Source organism: Myotis daubentonii, chromosome 9 (genome assembly GCF_963259705.1).
Source record: "Myotis daubentonii chromosome 9, mMyoDau2.1, whole genome shotgun sequence".
Taxonomy (NCBI): domain Eukaryota; kingdom Metazoa; phylum Chordata; class Mammalia; order Chiroptera; family Vespertilionidae; genus Myotis; species Myotis daubentonii.
Genome location: NC_081848.1, coordinates 79,723,986 through 79,742,624, shown reverse-complemented (window position 1 = coordinate 79,742,624; position 18,639 = coordinate 79,723,986). Strand labels below are relative to the sequence as shown.

Below are 18,639 nucleotides of genomic sequence, written 5' to 3'. Positions count from 1 at the left end.
TGATTCCTGCAGCCTCAACTGTCCCCTTTTCTTTTCCCAGCCCCACCTGCAGCAGAATGGCAAACCTGGCTTTTAGAAAGAGAATTTTATTTGGAATGAAAATATAGAGCCCATCCCTCCTACTCCTCCAAGGAGGGAGCGGGGAATGGGCAGGAGTGGGGAGATGGTCCCTCAGAATATAAGCTTGTGTTGGTACAAAAATCCTCCACAGTAACAATGACAAAAGCCAGGCAGCTCCATCCTGGGCCACAGGATGGGTCAGGGTGTGGACTGGCCCTTGAACCTGCCCCAGAGACCCTCAGCAGGGGGCAGGGGACAGGGGACAGCCAGCCAGCAGTGTGACCTGATAGCAGAGGCTGAGTGAGGAGGGGGTAGAGGAGGAGGAGGAGGTGAGGTGGGAATGGCATCCGTTGGGCCTGTGGCCTGTGGTCCTATGCGTCCCCATTCTCCATGCGACCCAGCTGCTCCTCCAGGCGGCCAATCCGCTCCCCTTGCTCCTTGACCAGTGCTCTGAGTGCCCGCAGCTCCTGCATCACCTCCTCCAGCTTACCAGCCTCCTGCAGGGATATGGGGGGGGGGGGGGGGCGGTCAGGGGTCACAGAGCTGTAGCCCTCCCTAAATCAACTACCAGGCAAGGAGGGGCCTGGGGCTCAGAAACAGCAAATGGCTCAGGCACACACAGCACACGGGGCTTCCCAGCACCACCCAGACCACCAGCACGTACCCCAGCTCCGGCGAGGCTGCTGCTGGGGGCGGCTGTATTGGTGGAGGCTGCAGGTGTGGACGCCCCTGGGCGAGTGGAGCCAGGGGCCGCGGCAGGCCGGCTGTCAGATAACACGTTGCGCCGGCTGACCTTCAGGTCCCGATGCTTGCTGGGCACGTAAGCCTCCCGCAGGGAGATGAGGATGGGGTCTGCGTCCCGCCCGCTCACCCACTCCTCCGCCTCCAGGGCCGCCTCGGGCCCTGCCGTGTCGGGGTACAGATCATCCTGGAAGAGGTCCGACTGGGCAGGGGGTGAGGGAGGTCGGGATCAGCTGGGGGCCCACCATCAGCATCCTTTTGTCTGGACTCTAGGTGGCCACCTCATCACTCTCCTGGCCTCCAGGCCTGCATCCTGTCAACCCATTCCCCAGTGGCCTGGCCCCGAGTCACCACCTGTCTAAGCTCAGTCTGTCCCTTTACTTCCCTCCTGGACACCGCCAACTGCTCCTTCCGAAGCAGGGCTTGGAGAGATTCCGGGCGTCATGGCGGTGCCCAGGGACTGTGAGCGCCTGGGACAGCCCTGTCAGTCTGGTTCACAGCTCGGCTCCCTGGGACGTGCCTGGCACTGAATGGTCACTCGGCAAATGCTGGCTGGAGAAGGAGGAAACCCGTCCAAAGCTCTTGGCCGAGCATCTGAGACCCAGCCACATGTGGCCTGATCCCCTCCTCATGGGGCCTCCGCTGCAGCCAGACTCCCTGCCCCTCTCCATTCCCAGCTCTGTGCCCTGTGCCTGGCCGACTGCCCACCACTGGAGGGCCCTGCCCCAGCCACACTGCCAGCCGGCCTCCGACGAGAAGCCCTCCTGGCTGTCTCCTGTGGCTCATCCAGAGCAGGGCCTTGGCTCTCACCCTTATCTCGGCTTGTCCCCTACCCAGTACAGCCCCAAACCTGGGGACACCCTGGTGTTTGTCCAGCCCACTGACTGCACCCACACCCAGCCATGTCTCATTCACAGGCCTCACCCCACATGGCCTGTCTGCTGGAGAAGGGAGTGGGTGCTCACACACTGTCGGGTAGGATAGGGGAACTGGGTGGCCTCACCTTTCTTGGCACAGTCATGACAATGGGCTCACACTTGCGCTCATGCAGTTTATAGAACCTGGAAAAGGGAGGGAGGGAGTAGCCATGGAACCCCTATCAGCTCTCCTGGCTCCCTCTACTCCCCACTTCCAGTCCTCACCTAGCCCCTCCAAGACTGACCCCTGACCCCGGGGCCTCCTAAGCAGTCTTCTATAATTTGACCTCTCAACCCTGCCCCTGGGCCACCCCCCACCCCCAAAGCCAGCTGCCTAGGTGGCCCCTCTTACCGGGCGATCTCACACTTGCTGACCTCCAGGCCCCGCTTGGGCATGCTGCCCATGCCCCTCTGGGGCTCTTTGCTGGTGAACGTGTTCAGGAAATGGATGTAGGGGGACTCGTCTGTGATCTCAAAGTACCGGATGCTGGAGTCGCCCTGTGGGGTGGGCGGGACAGGTCTCAGTGCTTGGGCATCCCTCTTCCCTGTCCACCAGACCTGCCCAGCCTCACCTTGCCGCACACGTAGACCACACTGGTGTCAGGGTCATAGAAGGGCAGCAGGGCCCCGTTGCTTGAGTCCAGCTCCTGCAGCGCCATGGGTTCTTCGAGGTTTGCCTGGCATGTGGGGTAGGGTGCAGTCAGGCCAGGCCAGGCCACACTCCCCTCTCCCCTCGATGTCCCAACACTCCATCGGGACGGCCCCAGCCAGCCTCACATCCCAGGCCGGTAGGTTCTCTCCTACCTCTAAGCCTTCACCTACTAGTGTGCCCCACCAAGCCCTCCTGGCTCCCCTCTGCTCCCAGGGTCCCACTTCCCTGGCCTACGCCAGGCCGTCAGACAACTCCCAGGCTGCTGAGCAAGTGCTGACAATCCCCACCACGTGGGAGCTGGGGGTGCCAGGAAGCATCAGCCTGTCTCAGGGGCCCCTGGAGATCAGGATCCAGAAGTACAGCTGTGGACAGAGCACTTCAGAGGAAGGGCTGGGAGGCTTCCTGGAGGAGGGGCCTCTGCACTGGGTCTCCAAGGGCAGCTGGGTCGGGGCAGGCAAGCAAAGGAGGGAAAGACCCTCCAGTTGGTGAGAACAATGTGGACAGAGACTCGGAGGCAGCTGGAGGCACAGGGGAGGCCGGAGAGCCCGGGCAGGAACGGGAGAGGCTGGCAGGGCTCCGGGTCCCGGGAGCCTCAGGTGCTGGGGAGAACCTGGGAACACCGGTCTCTCCAGGGTGACTCCCGCACTCCTCGCCCGGGGTGGGGTGGGGGGACGGCGCCGAGTCTCAAGCCGGCCACCTAGGCCACCTCAGGCCAGCCAGGGCCACTCACCGGGTCCCAGAGCGCCAGCTGCCGCTCGCTCATGCGGCTGAAGCCTGTGGTGAACACCTTGCCGTCAGCCAGAAAGATGGCCCGCATGGGCCGAGCCCCTTCGTGAGCCTTCTCCCGCTCCTGGTGGGGGGCATGGTGGTCAGTGCGACGCCGGAATAGTGCCCCTCGGCCTGTTCGCTGCCCCCCTCGCCCTCCGGGACAGCATACCGCCACCAAGGTGCCCCGGCGGGGGTCGATGATGCGCACGCTCTTGTCCTTGCAGGCGGAGCAGAAGAGGCTGCCGTTGTGGTTCCAGCTGACGTTGTAGATGAGGTCGGGGTGCAGGCTGTCCAGGCGGTACAGCTCCTCCGCCGTGCCCACGTTCCAGATGAGCACCACATTGTCACAGCCTGCCAGGTGGGGGGACGTCAGCCTCCCAGGCCCGCGTGGAGCACCCTACGGGGGGCCTCCGCTTTCGCATCTCTCAGACGGGCCTGGGAGGAGGTGTGGGAGGTTCGAGCGGTGCAGGAGGTGGCGGCGAGGGCGGGGTGGGGTGGTGCGGACCTGCGCTGAGCAGCACGTTGCGGGCCGTCGGGTGCCAGGTAACGATGCCCACGCGCTTGGTGTGCCCCTCCAGCACCACCACCGGCTCTGTCAGCGGCGAGACCAGCCCGTTCTCTGGGATCTGCCACACCTGTGGGAGGGGTGAGGCTGCCAGCTACGGCCTGCGCTTGGCCACGCTTCCAGCAGCCTCGAACCACCCCCGCGACCCTGGGCCCACCACAGCCCCACACCTCACCATGACCGTGCAGTCCTCGGAGCCACTGGCAATGACTTCGTCGTTGTGGGGACACCAGTCGATGTCCAGGACAGGTCCCGTGTGCCCACACACGGTCGGGTAGGCCTTGTCAATGCGGCCCGTCTGCGGGCATGAGAGGACCGGACCGTCAGGGAGGGAAAGAGGCTCCCAAGCTCCATCTCGCCCAGAGCCTCGGTCTTCCCCTCCGGGGAGTAGGAAGGATGCACCAGGCCTGGCCCACAGGTGGCCAGATGTGACTGCTCCTCCAGGCCCACCTCTGCCTCGCGGGCACCACCAGGTGAGCAGGAAATGGTTGCCTCTGACCCTGACTCAGGAGCCATAAAAGACTTTCTCCTTCTGGGGAAAAAGTGGATTATGACACCTTCCCGGCAGTGCGGGGAAGGGCAAGATATGGGATGTGGACATGGGTCTGGGAGGAGTGGCCAAGCCACCTCCAGCACTTCCCCCAGCCCTCAGGGGCCCCACCTTGCTTAGGGGGAGCACCAGGAAGGCGCCCCCGCCGCTGGCCTCCACAATCACCGCCAGGAACTTGGGGTTGACGGCGCAGAAGGTGCTGTCCCAGGTGACGCGGGACACTCGAATGTCTTCATAACACTGGTCATTCTTGACCGGCTGCCCGAACACATGCCGGAATTTGCTCTGCCGAACCACCTTTCGGAAGGACATGTCTGCGGGGGGCAGAGGCCTGGTCAGCTGCCGCCCAGCGCAACGGCCCCCCGCCTCGCAGGGGGTGCTGCTGGGGCCTGGTCATCACCACCCGCCTGGCTCGGTTTCCCCTACAGGATGGGGCCACGGGTGCAGACCCCGGCTGCCTGCCCCCGGGGCAGGGGGCGCTGTGAGCCCCGGAGGCCCCTTCCCTGGGCCCCCCCGGCCCCGGTGCGTGTGGGGGGGCAGGGCGGAGGGCCAACGCCAGCGCGCGCTCAGCTGCTCCCTCCGTGGGTCCCAGGCAACTCCCCGCAGGGGCCTTCGCGGGGATGTGGGCGCTGGTGAGGAGGGGGCGGGCAGGGGGCCGCGTCCCGGGAACGTGCGGGGCCCGCAGGAATGCGCCGGGAGCCCCCGGCCGGCGCGGGGGCCTGGCAGGACGGGGCGGGGGGCGGGCCGCCGCAGAGCATCCCTGAGCCGCCGCGGAGCGGGGCCGAGGTCAACCGGGGGCCCGACTGCCAGGGACCCCGGCGGGAGCGGAGGGCGGGTGGCCCAGGGGAGCGGGGCCGAGGGTGGGGCTCCGCGGAGAGGAAGGGCTCCTCGGACTCGCGACCTCCCACCCGGGCCCCCGCGGCCCCGCCCCCGCAGCTCCGCCGCCCCCCGCCTGCGCCCCCAGCCCCGGCCTCCGCGCTCACCGGGGGCGCCTGGGACTGCAGCACCGGCCTCGGGCGGCTCCGGATCCCAGCCTCTGGGAAGCAGGAAGCGGGAATCAGGAAGTGACCGAGGAGAGGGGCGCGGGCGGGGCGGGGCGGGGCGCGGGGCGGGGCCCGGGTCACGCGCGGGGGGCGGGGCTGGGGGCTGCGACGATGCCTGGAGGCCGGGGCGCGGGGGGCGGGGCGGGGGGCGGGGCGGGGCGGGGGCGGGGCGGGGCGGGGCCTGGACGGGCCTGGGAGCCCCGCCCCGCAGACCCCCAGTCGCTCGGGGCGGAGGGATGCGTGCCCGAGGGGCCCTTCCAGGAGCGGATGGAGGCCTGCCCCTCCCCACCTCCCACCCCCATGCGTGCTCCAGGGTCCCCCAGGCCACCCACCCACCCCAAAGTCCGTTATCTACTGGGACAGCCGACGTGTGACCGTGCCGCTAAGTTACAGAAGCATCCGCTCTTGGTTAGCGATGTAAGTAAAACGGAAGTGTTTTAAGGAGCGAGTGGAAGGCCCCCCCAACTCATTCTCCCCGGTGAGCACCCTGGGTCTTGCTGGGCCTCCCCCCCCCCCCCCCCCCCGTAGCCCGCCCCTGTGACAAGGGGACTTAGCCGCTCCTGTAGGTCTCACAGGCACTCTGCCCCCTCCACCTGGGGCACCAGCCACTTCCCCTCATTCCTTCTCTGAGCATCTGTTGCCCTGGGTGACCAAGGGGTGATGGGCAAGGTCCCTTTCTCAGAAAGAGTGGGGTGCAGGGGGGTGGGGGGAGAGCAGAAGTCAGAGGGAGCCTTTCTAGGGCCCTATGAAGCCCCCCGTGTGTCCCATGTGGGCTGGGGCTGTGCCCTCCTCATGCCCCTCACCACACCCCATTGAGGAAACAGCTCAGGGAGGAGAGCTGCCTGCCCAGGCCACCCTCTGGGACTCAGGCCTGATCTGTTTGGCTCCAAAGTCCTTGCTTCCCCCACTGCCCCATAAACCTTGGGCAGGCCAACCCCTCCAGCCCAGGCAGGACTGTGGGTGGCTTAGAAGAGGGGAGGCAGCCACAGGCCTCCCTCTCTATTCTGTCTAAAACCCCAACCAGATAACACCTACAGTGGCTGCTACCCTGCCCCCACCCCGCCTGTCTGACCCCTGCCGACCACCCCTTATTACCTACTACTGTCCTTTCCCTGCATGTGGCCTAGTGACCATTGACCTCCTGTCCCAGAAACATACCACTTTCCTTCCTACCTCAGGACCATGGCACATCCTGCCCCCTCATCTGAAGACTCCTCCCTCAGATCTTGAAAAGGCTGCACCCTCCCTTCCTCCAGGCCTCTGCTCAGATGTCCCCTCCTCCAGGGGCCTCCCCTGACTGCCCTCCTCACCCATCTCTCTCCGGCTCCTCGGACTCCCACCTGATCAATTGTAGGGATTAATCAATATCATTATTATGATCCCATTACTTGTTCCCCCTGCATCATTCTTAATCACGGCCTGATGTTATAGTATATAATTACTAGAGGCCCAGCACACGAAATTCGTGCGTGGGTACGGTCCCTAGGCCTGGCCTGCAATCAGGGCCATCTTCCCCGGCTGCCCGCAGCTAGCCCCACCCCCTGCCACCACCCACCCCCGGTTCCCCTTTCGCCATCGGGTAATCGGTGCCTGACGGCCAGGGCAAGGGACCGAGAGGTTGGTTGTTCCCACCTGCTTGCCAGCCCCACCCCAGGGGGCCTTGACCTGGCAGTGCCCACATCTCCCACCACCCACCCCTGGCTCCCCATTCGCCATTAGGCGATCGGAGCCTGCCAGCCTGGGAAAGGGACCAAGAGGTGGTCAGTGTGACTGGTCCAGCAGTCGTTCTGGTTGTTCCACTTTAGGGTCAATTTGCATATTACCCTTTTATTATATAGGATTTGTGTATTTGTTGTCTGTCTGCCTTGCCCACTAGGATGTCAGCAAACTAAGAACAGTACTTTGTCTCATTTCCCACTGTATTCTAGTACCTAGAACAAGAAGACCTACAACACAGTATGTGTTCCATTAATGTACGCTGAGTGAATAAATGAACAGCAGCCCTGAATGTCGAATTGAGAAATGTTCATGTTCACAACTCTCAGAATCAATGTCTGGCCCCCATGAGGCAGAGGGAAGGTGTCCCTTATCTGGGGAAGGGATGAGTCTCCCTGAGGGTAACAGGAACCCATCCCCATGGGATGTGAGGGGGGCAGAGGGAAGGGCGGTGGAATGCAGGGGCTGAGCATGTTTCCTCCAACACAAAACCCTTCACTGGGCCACCAAGAGAACTCCTCTTTAGTCCTCAAAACCCTTCATGGCCCTGCTCTTTCTCCTGGATAGCAATCATCCATTATGGGTGGGATTCCCCCGGGGACCTTGGAGGTGGGGCTGGCCCAGTCTCCAAGAGGTGGGGTTTGGACTGTGGACCAGAGTTGAAGGCAGGTGGCTGGCACTGAGGTTTTAGTCCCTGATCTGCCTGCCCTGGTGACGAGGCCTTGGCACATGTAACTGGGAGAAGGGAATAGGGCACTGCGGAGTGCCCCAAGGGGACCTTTCCCTCAGGGAGTGTGCACTTTAAGGAGGTGAGAGAGAGTGAAAGCCTGGAGGAGGAGGCGGTGTGGTGGAGGAACAATGCCTGGTGGGCAGGATTCTGCCACGTGGGCGCTGGCCCAGTGGGTCAGTGCTGGTCTCAGGCCTGGATGAGGCCTGGGGGTGCTCACTGGTATAATCAAATGAATGGCTCACAAATATTGAGCACTCATTCTGTGCCATGCAAGGATACAAGCATTTCATAGGGGTTCATCATTATCATTATTATGACCCCCAGTTTACAGAGCATGTCCACCCAGTGCCTCTGGGTGGAGGCGGGGGGCACCCCGAGTGTGAAACCAGGATTCGAACAGCCCCTGAAGGGCACCAGAGGCCATGCCCTTAAACCCACCCACGTGTCTCCAAAACGGAAGGCTGGCTGGAAAGGCACCTAGCAAGTGCCCAATAAATATTTGCTGAATGGGCCCGGCCGGCATGGCTCAGTGGTTGAGCTTTGACCTGTGAAGCTGGAGGTCAGGCCACATGCCTGGGCTCAGTCCCCAGTTGGGGGCATGGAGGAGGCAGCTGATCAATGATTCTCTCTCATCATTGATGTTTCTATCTATCTCGCTCCCTTCCTCTCTGAAATCAACAAAAATATTTTTTTAAAAATACTTGCTGCCGAAACCGGTTTGGCTCAGTGGATAGGGCGTCGGCCTGCGGACTGAAGGGTCCCAGGTTCGATTCCGGTCAAGGGCATGTACCTTGGTTGCGGGCACATCCCCAGTTGGGGGTGTGCAGAAAGGCAGCTGATCGATGTTTCTCTCTCATCGATGTTTCTAACTCTCTATCCCTCTCCCTTCCGCTCTGTGAAAAAACCAATAAAATATATTTAAAAAATACTTGCTGAATGAATGAACTCGACAAGTTTGTGCCTGTCCGGAAATCTCTCTCCCACCGGCCTCAGTGTCCACAATTCCATCACCAGGAAATGCGATAGTCATGCTGCTAGCGTCACCACCACCCGGAGTGCCTCCATCCGGGCACAGGGCATGATCATAACAGCCAACCTTGCCAGGAGCATGCTATCACCCCATTTTACAGAGGAGAAAACTGAGGTGAAGAGCAAGCTAGGAACCAGAACCCAGATCTGCCTGCACAGCAGTTGCCTTTTTAAAATGTAAGCAGGCCTGGGAGGGGTAGCACATTAAGTGTCATTGTCATTTACATCTGTTGGTCATGGTATTGCTCAGCTGCCGAAGATCACAGGGCTGAGCTAATGGGGAAGGAGAGGGTACATGTGTGAACAGGATAAAGAGAGCATGGTTTTGGAACGCCAGGGGTTGAGAGAAAGCTGGGTGGTGTGGGTGCCAGCGGAGAATGGGGTGTGAAAGGGAAGTGGGGTGGAGGTCAGAAAATAGACCTTCAGCACTTCCTAGTTTTATTTTTGCAGTGTTTGCAGCTTGACAGGGAAGAGGTTGGCTGGCTCTGCCCCAGAGATGTTGTGTGATCTCTGCCCTTTCAGAAGCCACGATCCCCAGAGCTCTCACCTCTGCCCCTGGGCTGAGTGCTTAGGAGGAGCTCAGCTGGAGGCAGGCCCAGGGCACTCTGTACCTGCTGGGCAAGTGGAAACTAGTTGAAACCTTAAATGGAGCAGACCTCGAAGTCCCCCGGAGCTGCCCAAGGCACAGAGGCGGCCCCACGCACAGCTGACCAGGCCCCACGCTCACAAGATCCCAGCTGCTCAGGCCAGCTGTCGCCTCCTCCTCTCCCTGCCCAGCCCCTGCAAGGACATCCCTGGATGCCAGGAAAGGAAGGCTATCTGTTCACTGAGCACCTACTGTGTGCACAGGCTCTTGCTAGGTGCCTCTCACACTTTCTCACTTAGTGCTCGCAATAGCAGATGAGGCCGGAGCTCAGGGTGAAGCAGGCTATTGCGTCCCCCAGAGCCGCATGCGAATCTGGGCTTGGCTGCTCTTGCCTCCGCTCCTGTCACCTTGCTGAAGGAATCCCGGCCCGGCCTCACAGCTCTGGGCTCCGGCAGTTCTCCCTCCTCTACAGGGACTTTCTCCTGTGGTGTCCTCATGCTCAGGGTAGAGGATGGGCCCGGGAGGAGGGGTGGGAGGGAAGGCATGAAGGGAGTCGGATCAAGCCCTGGGAAGTCCCCCCTGCTGTCTTTCTCCCGCACCTCTGAGGATAAACTGTCAGTGGGCCTGGGGGTGTTGGAGGGTAGAGCCCAGCAGGACACATCAGCTGTGACAGTTTGAGGGCTGTTGGGCCACTGTGTGTGTGTGTGTGGGGGGGGGGGGGGTCGGGGAAGGGCATGAAAGAGCTCGGTGGGACCCAGACAGGGACACGACGCTCACAACAAACTGTCTGGGACTTTTGGCCACTTCATTCTCACTTCCCCCAAGTCCTCCTGCAGGCCCAAGGGACCTGGGGGGTTTTTCCATGATGACTTCCTCCGAGACACCCCTCCTCTCTGACTGGCTGGTTTCTCCGTCTCCTTCCAGCTGCCCTGGCAGGACTGGGCTTTCCTGGACCCTCACGTGGGTCCTGCACCAGGAACCTCCTCTGGGGGGGCACTGCTGGGGTTTTCGCCCTCAGAGGCAGCAGGCATGGCTGGATTCTCAGAGGCCTCTGGGGTGGGGTCCTGGGATGGGGCGCAGGAGGCTTCATCACAGGGGCTGGGGGCTGAGCTGGCAGCAGGTCCAGGGGTCTGGGCCTCAGGGCTCACCTCTGTCTGGGCCTTACAGTCCACCTGTTTCTGATCTGTGGGGTTCAGCTGAGGCTGGGCCCCAGAATCTGCCTCTGGCTGGGCCCCAGAATCTGCCTCTGGCTGGGCCCCAGAATCTGCCTCTGGCTGGGCCGTGGGGTTCAGCTGAGTCTGGGCCCCAGAATCTGCCTCTGGCTGGGCCCTGGGGTTCAGCTGTGTCTGGGCCCCAGAATCTGCCTCTGGCTGGGCCGTGGGGTTCCGCTGAGGCTGGGCCCCAGAATCTGCCTCTGGCTGGGCCCTGGAATTCAACCGTGGCTGGGCTGTGGGGTTCGCCTGTGGCTGGGCTGTGGGGTTCGCCTGTGGCTGGGCTGTGAGGTTCGCCTGTGGCTGGGCCTCAGCAGTTGGTTCTGGCAGAGTCTGCCCCCCAAAGTCCACTTGGGTCTGTGGCTCGGCCGGCGTGAAGCTGCCTGGCCGCTCCTCGCAGAGCGCGGCCGCGAAGGAGGAGAGCACGGAGCGCAGCAGGGCCCGCAGGTCGGCGCTGGCCAGGAGGCAGAGGAAGGGGCTGAGACAGCTGTTGAGCAGGATCAGGTAGTCGGAGTAGACCAGCACCTCCCATAGCAGGTAGCCCGGGTAGATGTCCCACAGGAAGGCCAGATACAGCAGCTGTGCCAGCTGGTAAGGCAGCCGCAGGACCACGTAGGCTGACAAAACGGTCTTGGCCACACGGGCAAAGCCACGGCAGGCCGGGGGTCTTGGCTGGCGGCGGCGGCAGCAGGTCCTGCAGGCAGCAGCCTGGGTGAGCACATGGCAGATGAGCAGCAGGAGGAAAGGCAGGAAGCCCCCCAGGATCTCCAGCATGCGCAGCGGCAGCTCCTCGCTGTCCCAGAAGTCCAGGCAGATGACCAGGTCATACCACCAGATGACCGCCTCCGGGAAGACCAGCCAGGGCACACTGAAGAGGGTGGCCAGCACCCAGACCCCGGAGCAGACCCAGAGGGGCAGGCGGACTGGGCGGCGCCCCGGGTACCAGCGTGGGCAGAGCGCCAGCAGGCAGCGGTCCAGGCTGAGGGCCGCCAGCAGGAAGAGGCCGGAGGAATAGGACACACCCCACAGGAAGTAGTAGAAGCGGCAGGCCGCCGTCCCCAGCGGCCAGTGCCCTCCGTGCTGGATCTCCATGATCTGGAAGGCCGCTGCCGCCAGGAACAAAAAGTCAGAGAGAGCCAGGCTGAGCAGGAGCAGGGCCAGCCGCGTGCCTGCCCCCTGCCGGGCCTGCGAGCCAGCCAGCCACGCCATGAGAGCGTTGGCCGGCAGCCCCAGGAGCAGCAGGGCCACCAGGAAGACCGTATCCCAGCCACCCTGAGGGTAGTAATCCTCCTCATCGAGCTCCGTGCGGGGCCCGTGGCCAGAGACCCCCAGGTTGGCTTCCATAGCAGTGTCCATCTGAAGTCCCCAGTGTACTGCTGGACAGAGTGGGTGCCTGGTAAATCAATGAAGGCATGAGTGACTGGGTATGAGAAAGTGCTGTGCATCTCCAGGCAGTCACTGTCCCCCTCTGAGCCCCCTCACCACCTTTCGGGTCGTTACCCTATGCCAGGGACTTTAATAGATGACCTCACTTAGTCCTCACGAAATCCATTTTGCAGGGGATGAGAGGAAAATTCAGAGGCTCAGTGACTTGCCCAAGGTCAGAGGTAGGAAGGGAGACGCCAGGACTTGAACTCAGACATGACCATTCTGCCACTCGGAATCCCATTGTGTCCAAGTGGACTGAACCAGAGGCTTGATAACATATTTTTAAAGCTGGTGAATCTTTAAGTAAACTTTCTAGTGGAAGTCCTGTGAACTCAAAGGGAGTACCCAGATGAAAGGAAGGGAGTACCCGTAGGGCCCCAGGGAACACAGTTTGAAAACCACTGGGTCAGATCACTGCAGGCCCCTTTTTGTCTGGTATCCTGGGGTTCAAGTGTTTAAGATTCCAAAAAGGAAGGGCTCAGGTCCCCTGGGTACACGGGAATTCAAGGATGACAGAAAGTCTGGGGCTGAGCCCCTCCCCCAGCCAGCACAACTCTGACCTCAGGGTGAGGTCTGCAGCTCCCGACCCCAGTGGCCTGGGGCCAGGAAGGCCGTCCTGGGAGCCACTCGAGCCTCTTCGTCATCCTCCAGCCCCTCTGCGACCCTCTCCCCAGCTCAGGCAGGAGGGGGCCCCATTTCTCCTCTGAGGCTACTGAGCAGAGAAGGGGGCTCAGAGTGTGATGAGAATGAGGTGGCTGCCACCCCCACTTCCCTCTGAGGACAAAAAGCCCTGACAACAGCGTGGAGACAGGGGATGAAGCAGAGGCCACTGAAACGCTGGACCCGCCTGTGGCCATGGCGCCTGACATCTGGCCTTTAGCCCCGTGGCCTCCCCACAGCAGCCCACCCAGGGCTTTTGCTTGGCAGACCCCACTCTGCAGGCTCCAGCCCCTGCCCATCAGAGCCCTGGCTTGGCTTACCTGTGAGGGACGGCTGCTGGCTGCAAGGAGCAGGGCGTGCCTGGCTGCCCCGAGGTCCAGCCGTCTGCAGGGCCCCACGCCGGGCCTGCTGCATGGCGCCCGGCGGCGGCCGGCATGAAACCCAAGCTGAGAGGACATCAATCATTCATGGGGCTGCTCACCGGGAAACCCTAACCTCGGCCCAGTAGGGCCAAGTGACCAACCAGGCCCCGAATTCTTGAAAATGCCAGATGGCTGCAACCTCCTCGCCATGGGTCTCTCCAGGGGGCCATTGACCCTACACTGCCCACCTCCCAGCCTTTGCCGACACTCTTCCTCTGGCCTGAGCTGCCTTCTCTTGTCCTCTCCTAGCGACGCTCTGCCCACGTCACACAACTGGGCCGAGTCCTTGACTCTTCAGCAATATTGCCCCATTTTATAGATAAGACAACTGAGGCTTAGAGAGGGGAATTGGCTGGGTCATCCAGCTCATCAGTGGGCAGAGCAGCAGTCTGAAGCTCATTACAGCCACCATGTCCTGGCACTCATTGTTGCTGAGAACAGTTCCCCATCTGGCTCTGCCCTGGCCATGCCGGCCAGAGGGCCCCGATTAGGGCCTGGGCTGCCTGCCTCACTTAGCCTAATCCCCTCAGACCCTGATCCCAGGCCATCCGCTCTCAGGGCGTATAAGCAGCTTTATGCGTCCCGAGAGCCAAGGGTGCTTCCTCGTGCTGCATCTCTGAGCCCTGTCACCCGTCTGCACATGGCCACAGCGCAGGTGAGCGGGCAGCATGGCCCAGCCCGGGCCCCCAGCCCCCAGAAGTCCGCCGTGGGCGTCATGGCTCCCAGCAGTGGTGCTGAGGGACAACCCTTGACCAGGAAGAGAAGCAAGAGGGAGAGGGGGCTCCAAGGGTCCCGGAAAGGCGCTGACAGTTCTGGGAAGCAGACCCCCATCCAGTGCCCTGAGGCCTCAGGGGGCAGCAAGAACCCCTCGAGGACAGGAGGACAGGAGGAGCCAGCCCCTGCAGCCCCCAGGCCGGCCTCTCGTCGCCAGTCCCACCGGCATCGTCCTGGCCCCTGGCAGGATGCTGCTCAGAAGACATATGGGCCCCTGCTCAACCATATCTTCGGGAAGGTCAGGTGGGGCCTGGGCAGGGCTGGGGGCCTGGGAGTGGGGGTGGAACTTGCCCCCTAGGTTCAGCCTACCATGCCCCTGGAGCTCAGGCCTCCTGCCCCTTCTCCTCTGGACCCTGGGGCAGGGTATCTGGAGTTTGAAGAAGCGTAGGTCTTGGGTTGGCCTGGTCAGTGGAGCCGAACCTCAGACCCAGGTTCTGTGAGAACTCAGGACCCCAGGAGCAGGAAGGGGGGGTTGTCTCTTTTCCTGGGGCCCACAGGTCTTCAGCTGCCTTCTCCTGCCCTTGTGGAACTGGCCCTGCCCAGGCCAGTGTGGGTGGGGGCTGGAGTAGGATGGCCAAAGTCCTGGCTGGCCCTGGGACATGCTGGACTGTGCCCCTGCAGGACCGAGAGCTGGGCCCCGAGGAGCTGGACGGTGAGTGACCTTTCCTGGAGGCAGCGGGTGGGAGGTGTCCCTGAGCCTGGCTCCTGGGCCTGACCTCCCTCCCCTGCAGAGCTACAGGCCGCCTTCGAGGAGTTTGACACTGACCGTGACGGCTACATTGGCTACCGGGATCTGGGCGCCTGCATGCGGACGCTGGGCTACATGCCCACGGAGATGGAGCTCATTGAGGTCTCCCAGCACGTCAAGATGCGAAGTCAGTGCCTGACCCCACCTGCCTGGGCGGCCCTAAGCGTCCAGCAGGGGGGAGGGGGGTGGGGCAGGGAGATGACAGTTTCCAGGACAGTTTGACATTGGCCCCTTCAGCTGCAGGGACACCAGGGGACAAGGAAGGCACTGGGCATTCAAGAGAGACCTTGGGGCTCGATGGTGATGGGTTGAAGAAGCCTGCCTCTGACGTTGTGAGGAAATGCCTCCTGCTGGCTGGCCATCTCTCCCCCAGTCCCCCCCTACCCCCGCCCCCTAAAAAGAGCCTCCTGAGCTTCAGTGAGGCCTAGTGCGACAGAATCTTGGCCACTCTAGTGATTAAACGTAGGAAGGGCGGACACTGTGGTTATCATTAGCTGATTTGTCAAATATCAGCGTCACCTCCCTTCCAGGACACCTGCACCTGCATACTCTTTTCGGCTCCAGAGTGGGATGTGACTTACAATTCATGTGGACATTTCCGTTTATGCTCCTTTCTTTCCCCAAAGCTGTTATTTGACAATTGGTGTTTTTTTATAATTGACTAGAGGCCCGGTGCACGAAATTCATGTACAGGTCCCTCAGCCTGACCTGCAACCTCTCCAATCCAGGATCCCTTGGAGGATGTCCAACTGCCAGTTTAGGCCCCAGGGATAGGGCCTAAACCAGCAGTCGGACATCCCTCTCACAATCCAGGACTTCTGGCTCCTAACTGCTCACCTGCCTGCCTGCCCTAATCACTCTGCCTGCCTGCCTGATCCCCCTAACTGCTCTCCCCTGCCAGCCTGATTCCTGTAACTGCCCTCCCCTGCCAGCCTGATCCCCCTAACTGCCCTCCCCTGCCGGCCTGGTCACCCCTAACCACCTCTGCCTCTGCCGCTGCCACCGTAGCTTTGTCCAGAAGAAGTCCAGTCTAATTAGCATATTACCCTTTTATTAGTATAGATGATATCTTAGACCAAGGGGCAACATGGGTACATTTCTTTAGGGGCATTTATTGCTGCCCACAGGGGTCCACATAAGTGAAAGCCATGAGCTCCAGCCCCGCAAGCATCGCTTGGCTCTCTTGCCCCCAGCCTAGGGTAAGGAGGGCAGTTCAGTCAGTCACCCAAGGCCACGCACCAGCGGCTGCAGAGCCAGGGGTGGGACCAGGGGCTGTCTGGTTCCAAAGCCTGGTCTCTTCCCCCGCCCTGCCCCCCCGGGAGGCTTCACTGAGTGTACCCCCAGCAGACAGTGGGGCTCCAGCCTCCTACCCCCCTGAGGGTATGGATGCTGGGTGTTCATTCTTTCCTGGATGTAGGGAGAGCCAGGAGGGACTGGCCCTCGTGCTGTCCCTCCCAGGGCCCCAGCCCCCATGGTGACACTCTGCTTGGGTCTGCAGTGGGTGGCCGTGTGGACTTCGAGGAGTTTGTGGAACTGATGGCCCCGAAGCTGAGGGAGGAGACGGCGCACATGCTGGGGGTGCGGGAGCTACGCATCGCCTTCCGAGAGGTGTGGGGCGAGGCGGCGAGGCGGGCGCTGCGTGGGCGGCTGGACGGCATCCTTATGGGACCCCCACCCAGGCCAGGAGGGACGCAGATGGAGGGGGGGGCTCAGCCCGGGGAGGCCCAGAGCCCTGCAGAGATGGGAACCAGGGCCAGGGAGGGGTTGGAGAGGATGTGGCTCCTCCCGCTGGGGGTCCACTCAGGGAGGCTTCCAGGAGCAGGAGAGGGAGGGTTTGGACTATGGGAGGTAGGGCGCCCAAGCACAGCGCGTGGCAAGGTGGGGATGGCTTTGGGTGGGAGGGGCTGAACCCTGCCGCGATCCTAGTTTGACAGGGACAGGGATGGACGAATCACAGTGGCCGAGCTGCGACAGGCCGCACCGGCTCTGCTGGGGGAGCCGCTGGCGGATCCTGAGCTGGAGGAGATGCTCCGAAATGTGGACCTCAATGGGGACGGCACCGTGGACTTCGATGGTAAGTGTCCTGCCCCCACCGGGTGCTTCCCCCACCCGTCGGCCCCCAGGCTGAGCCCAGCGCCTCCTGGGATCCCTGACCTGGACGGGCCATCTCTTCTGCAGAGTTTGTGATGATGCTTTTCACCCACTGAGGCTCCAGCAGGGTTCATGCCGCACACCCTCCCCCGGGACCCCAGGATGGAAGAGACCAGCAGACTCCTTCTGCCCCTGACACCACCTGGCTGGCAACTGGCTTGTCCCCTGACCACCCCCATCTTCATCTCCTTCCCACCCAAGGTGCTAAGAGAAAACCACGCTCAGCTGCCTGTCATTCCCCAGGATGAGCAAGATCGGGGTCTCTCCGGTCCCTCGGGTACAGAGTTACCTGGCACGGGCAGCATTAAAAAATGGGGCAGTTTTGCCCCGGCAGATGTGGCTCCGTTGGTTAGAGCTTTGCCTCTTATACTGAAAGGTTGCGAGATCAGTTCCCAGTCAGGACACATGCCTAGTTGTGGGTTCCATTCTTGGTCAGGGCACGTGTGCAAGGCGACCCATGAGGTTCTCCCTCACGTCAATGTTTCTCTCTCTCTCCCTTCCCCCCTCTCTAAAATCAATATGCATATCCTCGGGTGAGGATTTTAAAAAGAGGGGCAGTTTGGGGGGGAAGATTGAGAGGGTGGCCTCCTACTGCTTGTGTGTAGAAATGTTTTTTAAAAAATGCTGAACTTGAAAAAGAGGGATAAACTTAGGTACCAGCCAGGTGCTGCCCAGGGCCCAGAGGTCAGCTGAGACCTGCCCTTCCACACCAGGAGCTTTTGCATCGATCGCCGGCCAGGCCTAGGGACTGACTGCACCCATGCATGAATTTCGTGCACCAGGCCTCTAGTACTGAGATAAAAGAAGGAAGAGAGACCAATATGCAGCAACAGGATAGTATTGAAATTGAACAGGGAGATTTCAAAAGCTAACAATAGAACTTCTAAAAATAAAGGATATAGCCATTGGAATGAAAAAAATTATCAATAAGTTAAACAGCAGATTAGAAACAGATTAGAGAGGATTAATGAACTAGAAACTATTACCTGAGAAATCACCACTAAAGTAGCACTGAAGGATAAAAAGATGGGAAAAATTTAAAGGGTAATTACAAGTCCTTAGGAGTTTCAAAAGGAGAAAACAGAGAGAAGGGCATGAAGCCATATTCAGAGCGCTGAAGTTTTCCCACAAAGACAAGTGCCCAGACTGAAGGAGCACACGGGAGCCAGAGAAGAATAAATAAAATTAAATGTATATCTACCCGGAAATAAACACAGACCCTTTATCTTCTCAAAAAAAGAGAAAAGTTAGCTGCATCTCAGTGAAACTGCAGAATACAAAAGGAAAGCGAAAGGGGTTCCACCCATATCTCGCATTGAAGGGACGGCTCCGTGAGAAGGAAATTCCATCCAGAATGAAGGCAGAATGTGTAGTAAGTAACAGTCAGGAAAGAAACCAGGAAACACATTGGTGGATTTAAAGAAGCACTTACTTTACAAATTTTATTTGGGGGATTTAAAAACAAGAAGGGACTGAAATAATAGACAAAGCAAAATGGAAGCGGGAGGGGAGGCTTCAGTGTTGTTGTTGTTGATCCTCACCTGAGGATCCTTTTTCCCTTGCTTTTCCGAGAGAGTGGAAGGGAGGGAGGAACCCTTTGACAGACCCCCAATCAAACGTTTAAAGTTCTAATGTAGCCCTGCTGGTGTTGCCCAGTGGTGAGAGTGCCGGCCCGAGAACCAAAGGGTCACAAGTTCAATTCCTGGCCAACGGCATGTACCTGGGTTGCAGGTTCAATCCCTGGCCCAGGTCAGAGTGCGTGCGGGAGGCAACCAGTCGATGTGTCTCTCTTACACTGATGTAGATAAGATGAAAACTAGAAAAGTGAAACAAAAAACAAAGATATAAAGAATCAAGCCACAGTTTGTATTACCAGATTAATCAGACA

At 60.7% G+C, this 18,639-nt stretch overlaps 3 protein-coding genes across 3 annotated transcripts; 1 reads left to right on the top strand and 2 right to left on the bottom strand.

Annotated features, from left to right (window-relative positions):
• Nucleotides 1-70: 70 nt before the first annotated feature.
• Nucleotides 71-5,339, bottom strand: CORO1B (coronin 1B). The gene is made up of 11 exons (XM_059709912.1): nucleotides 5,237-5,339; nucleotides 4,365-4,567; nucleotides 3,879-4,001; nucleotides 3,644-3,773; nucleotides 3,308-3,489; nucleotides 3,101-3,220; nucleotides 2,291-2,395; nucleotides 2,071-2,216; nucleotides 1,805-1,862; nucleotides 725-1,003; nucleotides 71-557 (listed from the first exon to the last, which is right to left on the bottom strand). The coding sequence occupies exons 2-11, from the start codon at nucleotides 4,563-4,565 to the stop codon at nucleotides 432-434; spliced, it is 1,470 nt and encodes a 489-aa protein (XP_059565895.1). The 5' UTR covers nucleotides 4,566-4,567; nucleotides 5,237-5,339; the 3' UTR covers nucleotides 71-431.
• Nucleotides 5,340-10,232: 4,893 nt separating this feature from the next.
• On the bottom strand, nucleotides 10,233-11,954 carry GPR152 (G protein-coupled receptor 152). Its single transcript, XM_059711233.1, has 2 exons — nucleotides 10,686-11,954; nucleotides 10,233-10,493 (listed from the first exon to the last, which is right to left on the bottom strand). The coding sequence occupies exons 1-2, from the start codon at nucleotides 11,922-11,924 to the stop codon at nucleotides 10,314-10,316; spliced, it is 1,419 nt and encodes a 472-aa protein (XP_059567216.1). The 5' UTR covers nucleotides 11,925-11,954; the 3' UTR covers nucleotides 10,233-10,313.
• A 1,673-nt stretch (nucleotides 11,955-13,627) lies between these two features.
• On the top strand, nucleotides 13,628-17,084 carry CABP4 (calcium binding protein 4). The gene is made up of 6 exons (XM_059711232.1): nucleotides 13,628-14,090; nucleotides 14,474-14,504; nucleotides 14,584-14,727; nucleotides 16,099-16,208; nucleotides 16,527-16,674; nucleotides 16,779-17,084. The coding sequence occupies exons 1-6, from the start codon at nucleotides 13,719-13,721 to the stop codon at nucleotides 16,805-16,807; spliced, it is 834 nt and encodes a 277-aa protein (XP_059567215.1). The 5' UTR covers nucleotides 13,628-13,718; the 3' UTR covers nucleotides 16,808-17,084.
• The last annotated feature ends 1,555 nt before the right edge of the window (nucleotides 17,085-18,639 follow it).

Excerpts from the sequence above, each read along its gene's own strand:
- CORO1B (XM_059709912.1), bottom strand. The coding sequence starts at position 4,565 with ATGTCCTTCCGAAAGGTGGTTCGGCAGAGCAAATTCCGGCATGTGTTC. Across the intron at positions 4,002-4,364 it reads TGGTGCTCCCCCTAAGCAAG|ACGGGCCGCATTGACAAGGC; the intron begins GTGGGGCCCCTG and ends TCATGCCCGCAG. Across the intron at positions 1,863-2,070 it reads AGCAAGTGTGAGATCGCCCG|GTTCTATAAACTGCATGAGC; the intron begins GTAAGAGGGGCC and ends TCCCTTTTCCAG.
- GPR152 (XM_059711233.1), bottom strand. The coding sequence starts at position 11,924 with ATGGACACTGCTATGGAAGCCAACCTGGGGGTCTCTGGCCACGGGCCC. Across the intron at positions 10,494-10,685 it reads AGACACAGCTGAACCCCAGG|GCCCAGACCCCTGGACCTGC; the intron begins GCCCAGCCAGAG and ends GTGAGCCCTGAG.
- CABP4 (XM_059711232.1), top strand. The coding sequence starts at position 13,719 with ATGGCCACAGCGCAGGTGAGCGGGCAGCATGGCCCAGCCCGGGCCCCC. Across the intron at positions 16,209-16,526 it reads TACGCATCGCCTTCCGAGAG|TTTGACAGGGACAGGGATGG; the intron begins GTGTGGGGCGAG and ends CCGCGATCCTAG. Across the intron at positions 16,675-16,778 it reads CGGCACCGTGGACTTCGATG|AGTTTGTGATGATGCTTTTC; the intron begins GTAAGTGTCCTG and ends TCTCTTCTGCAG.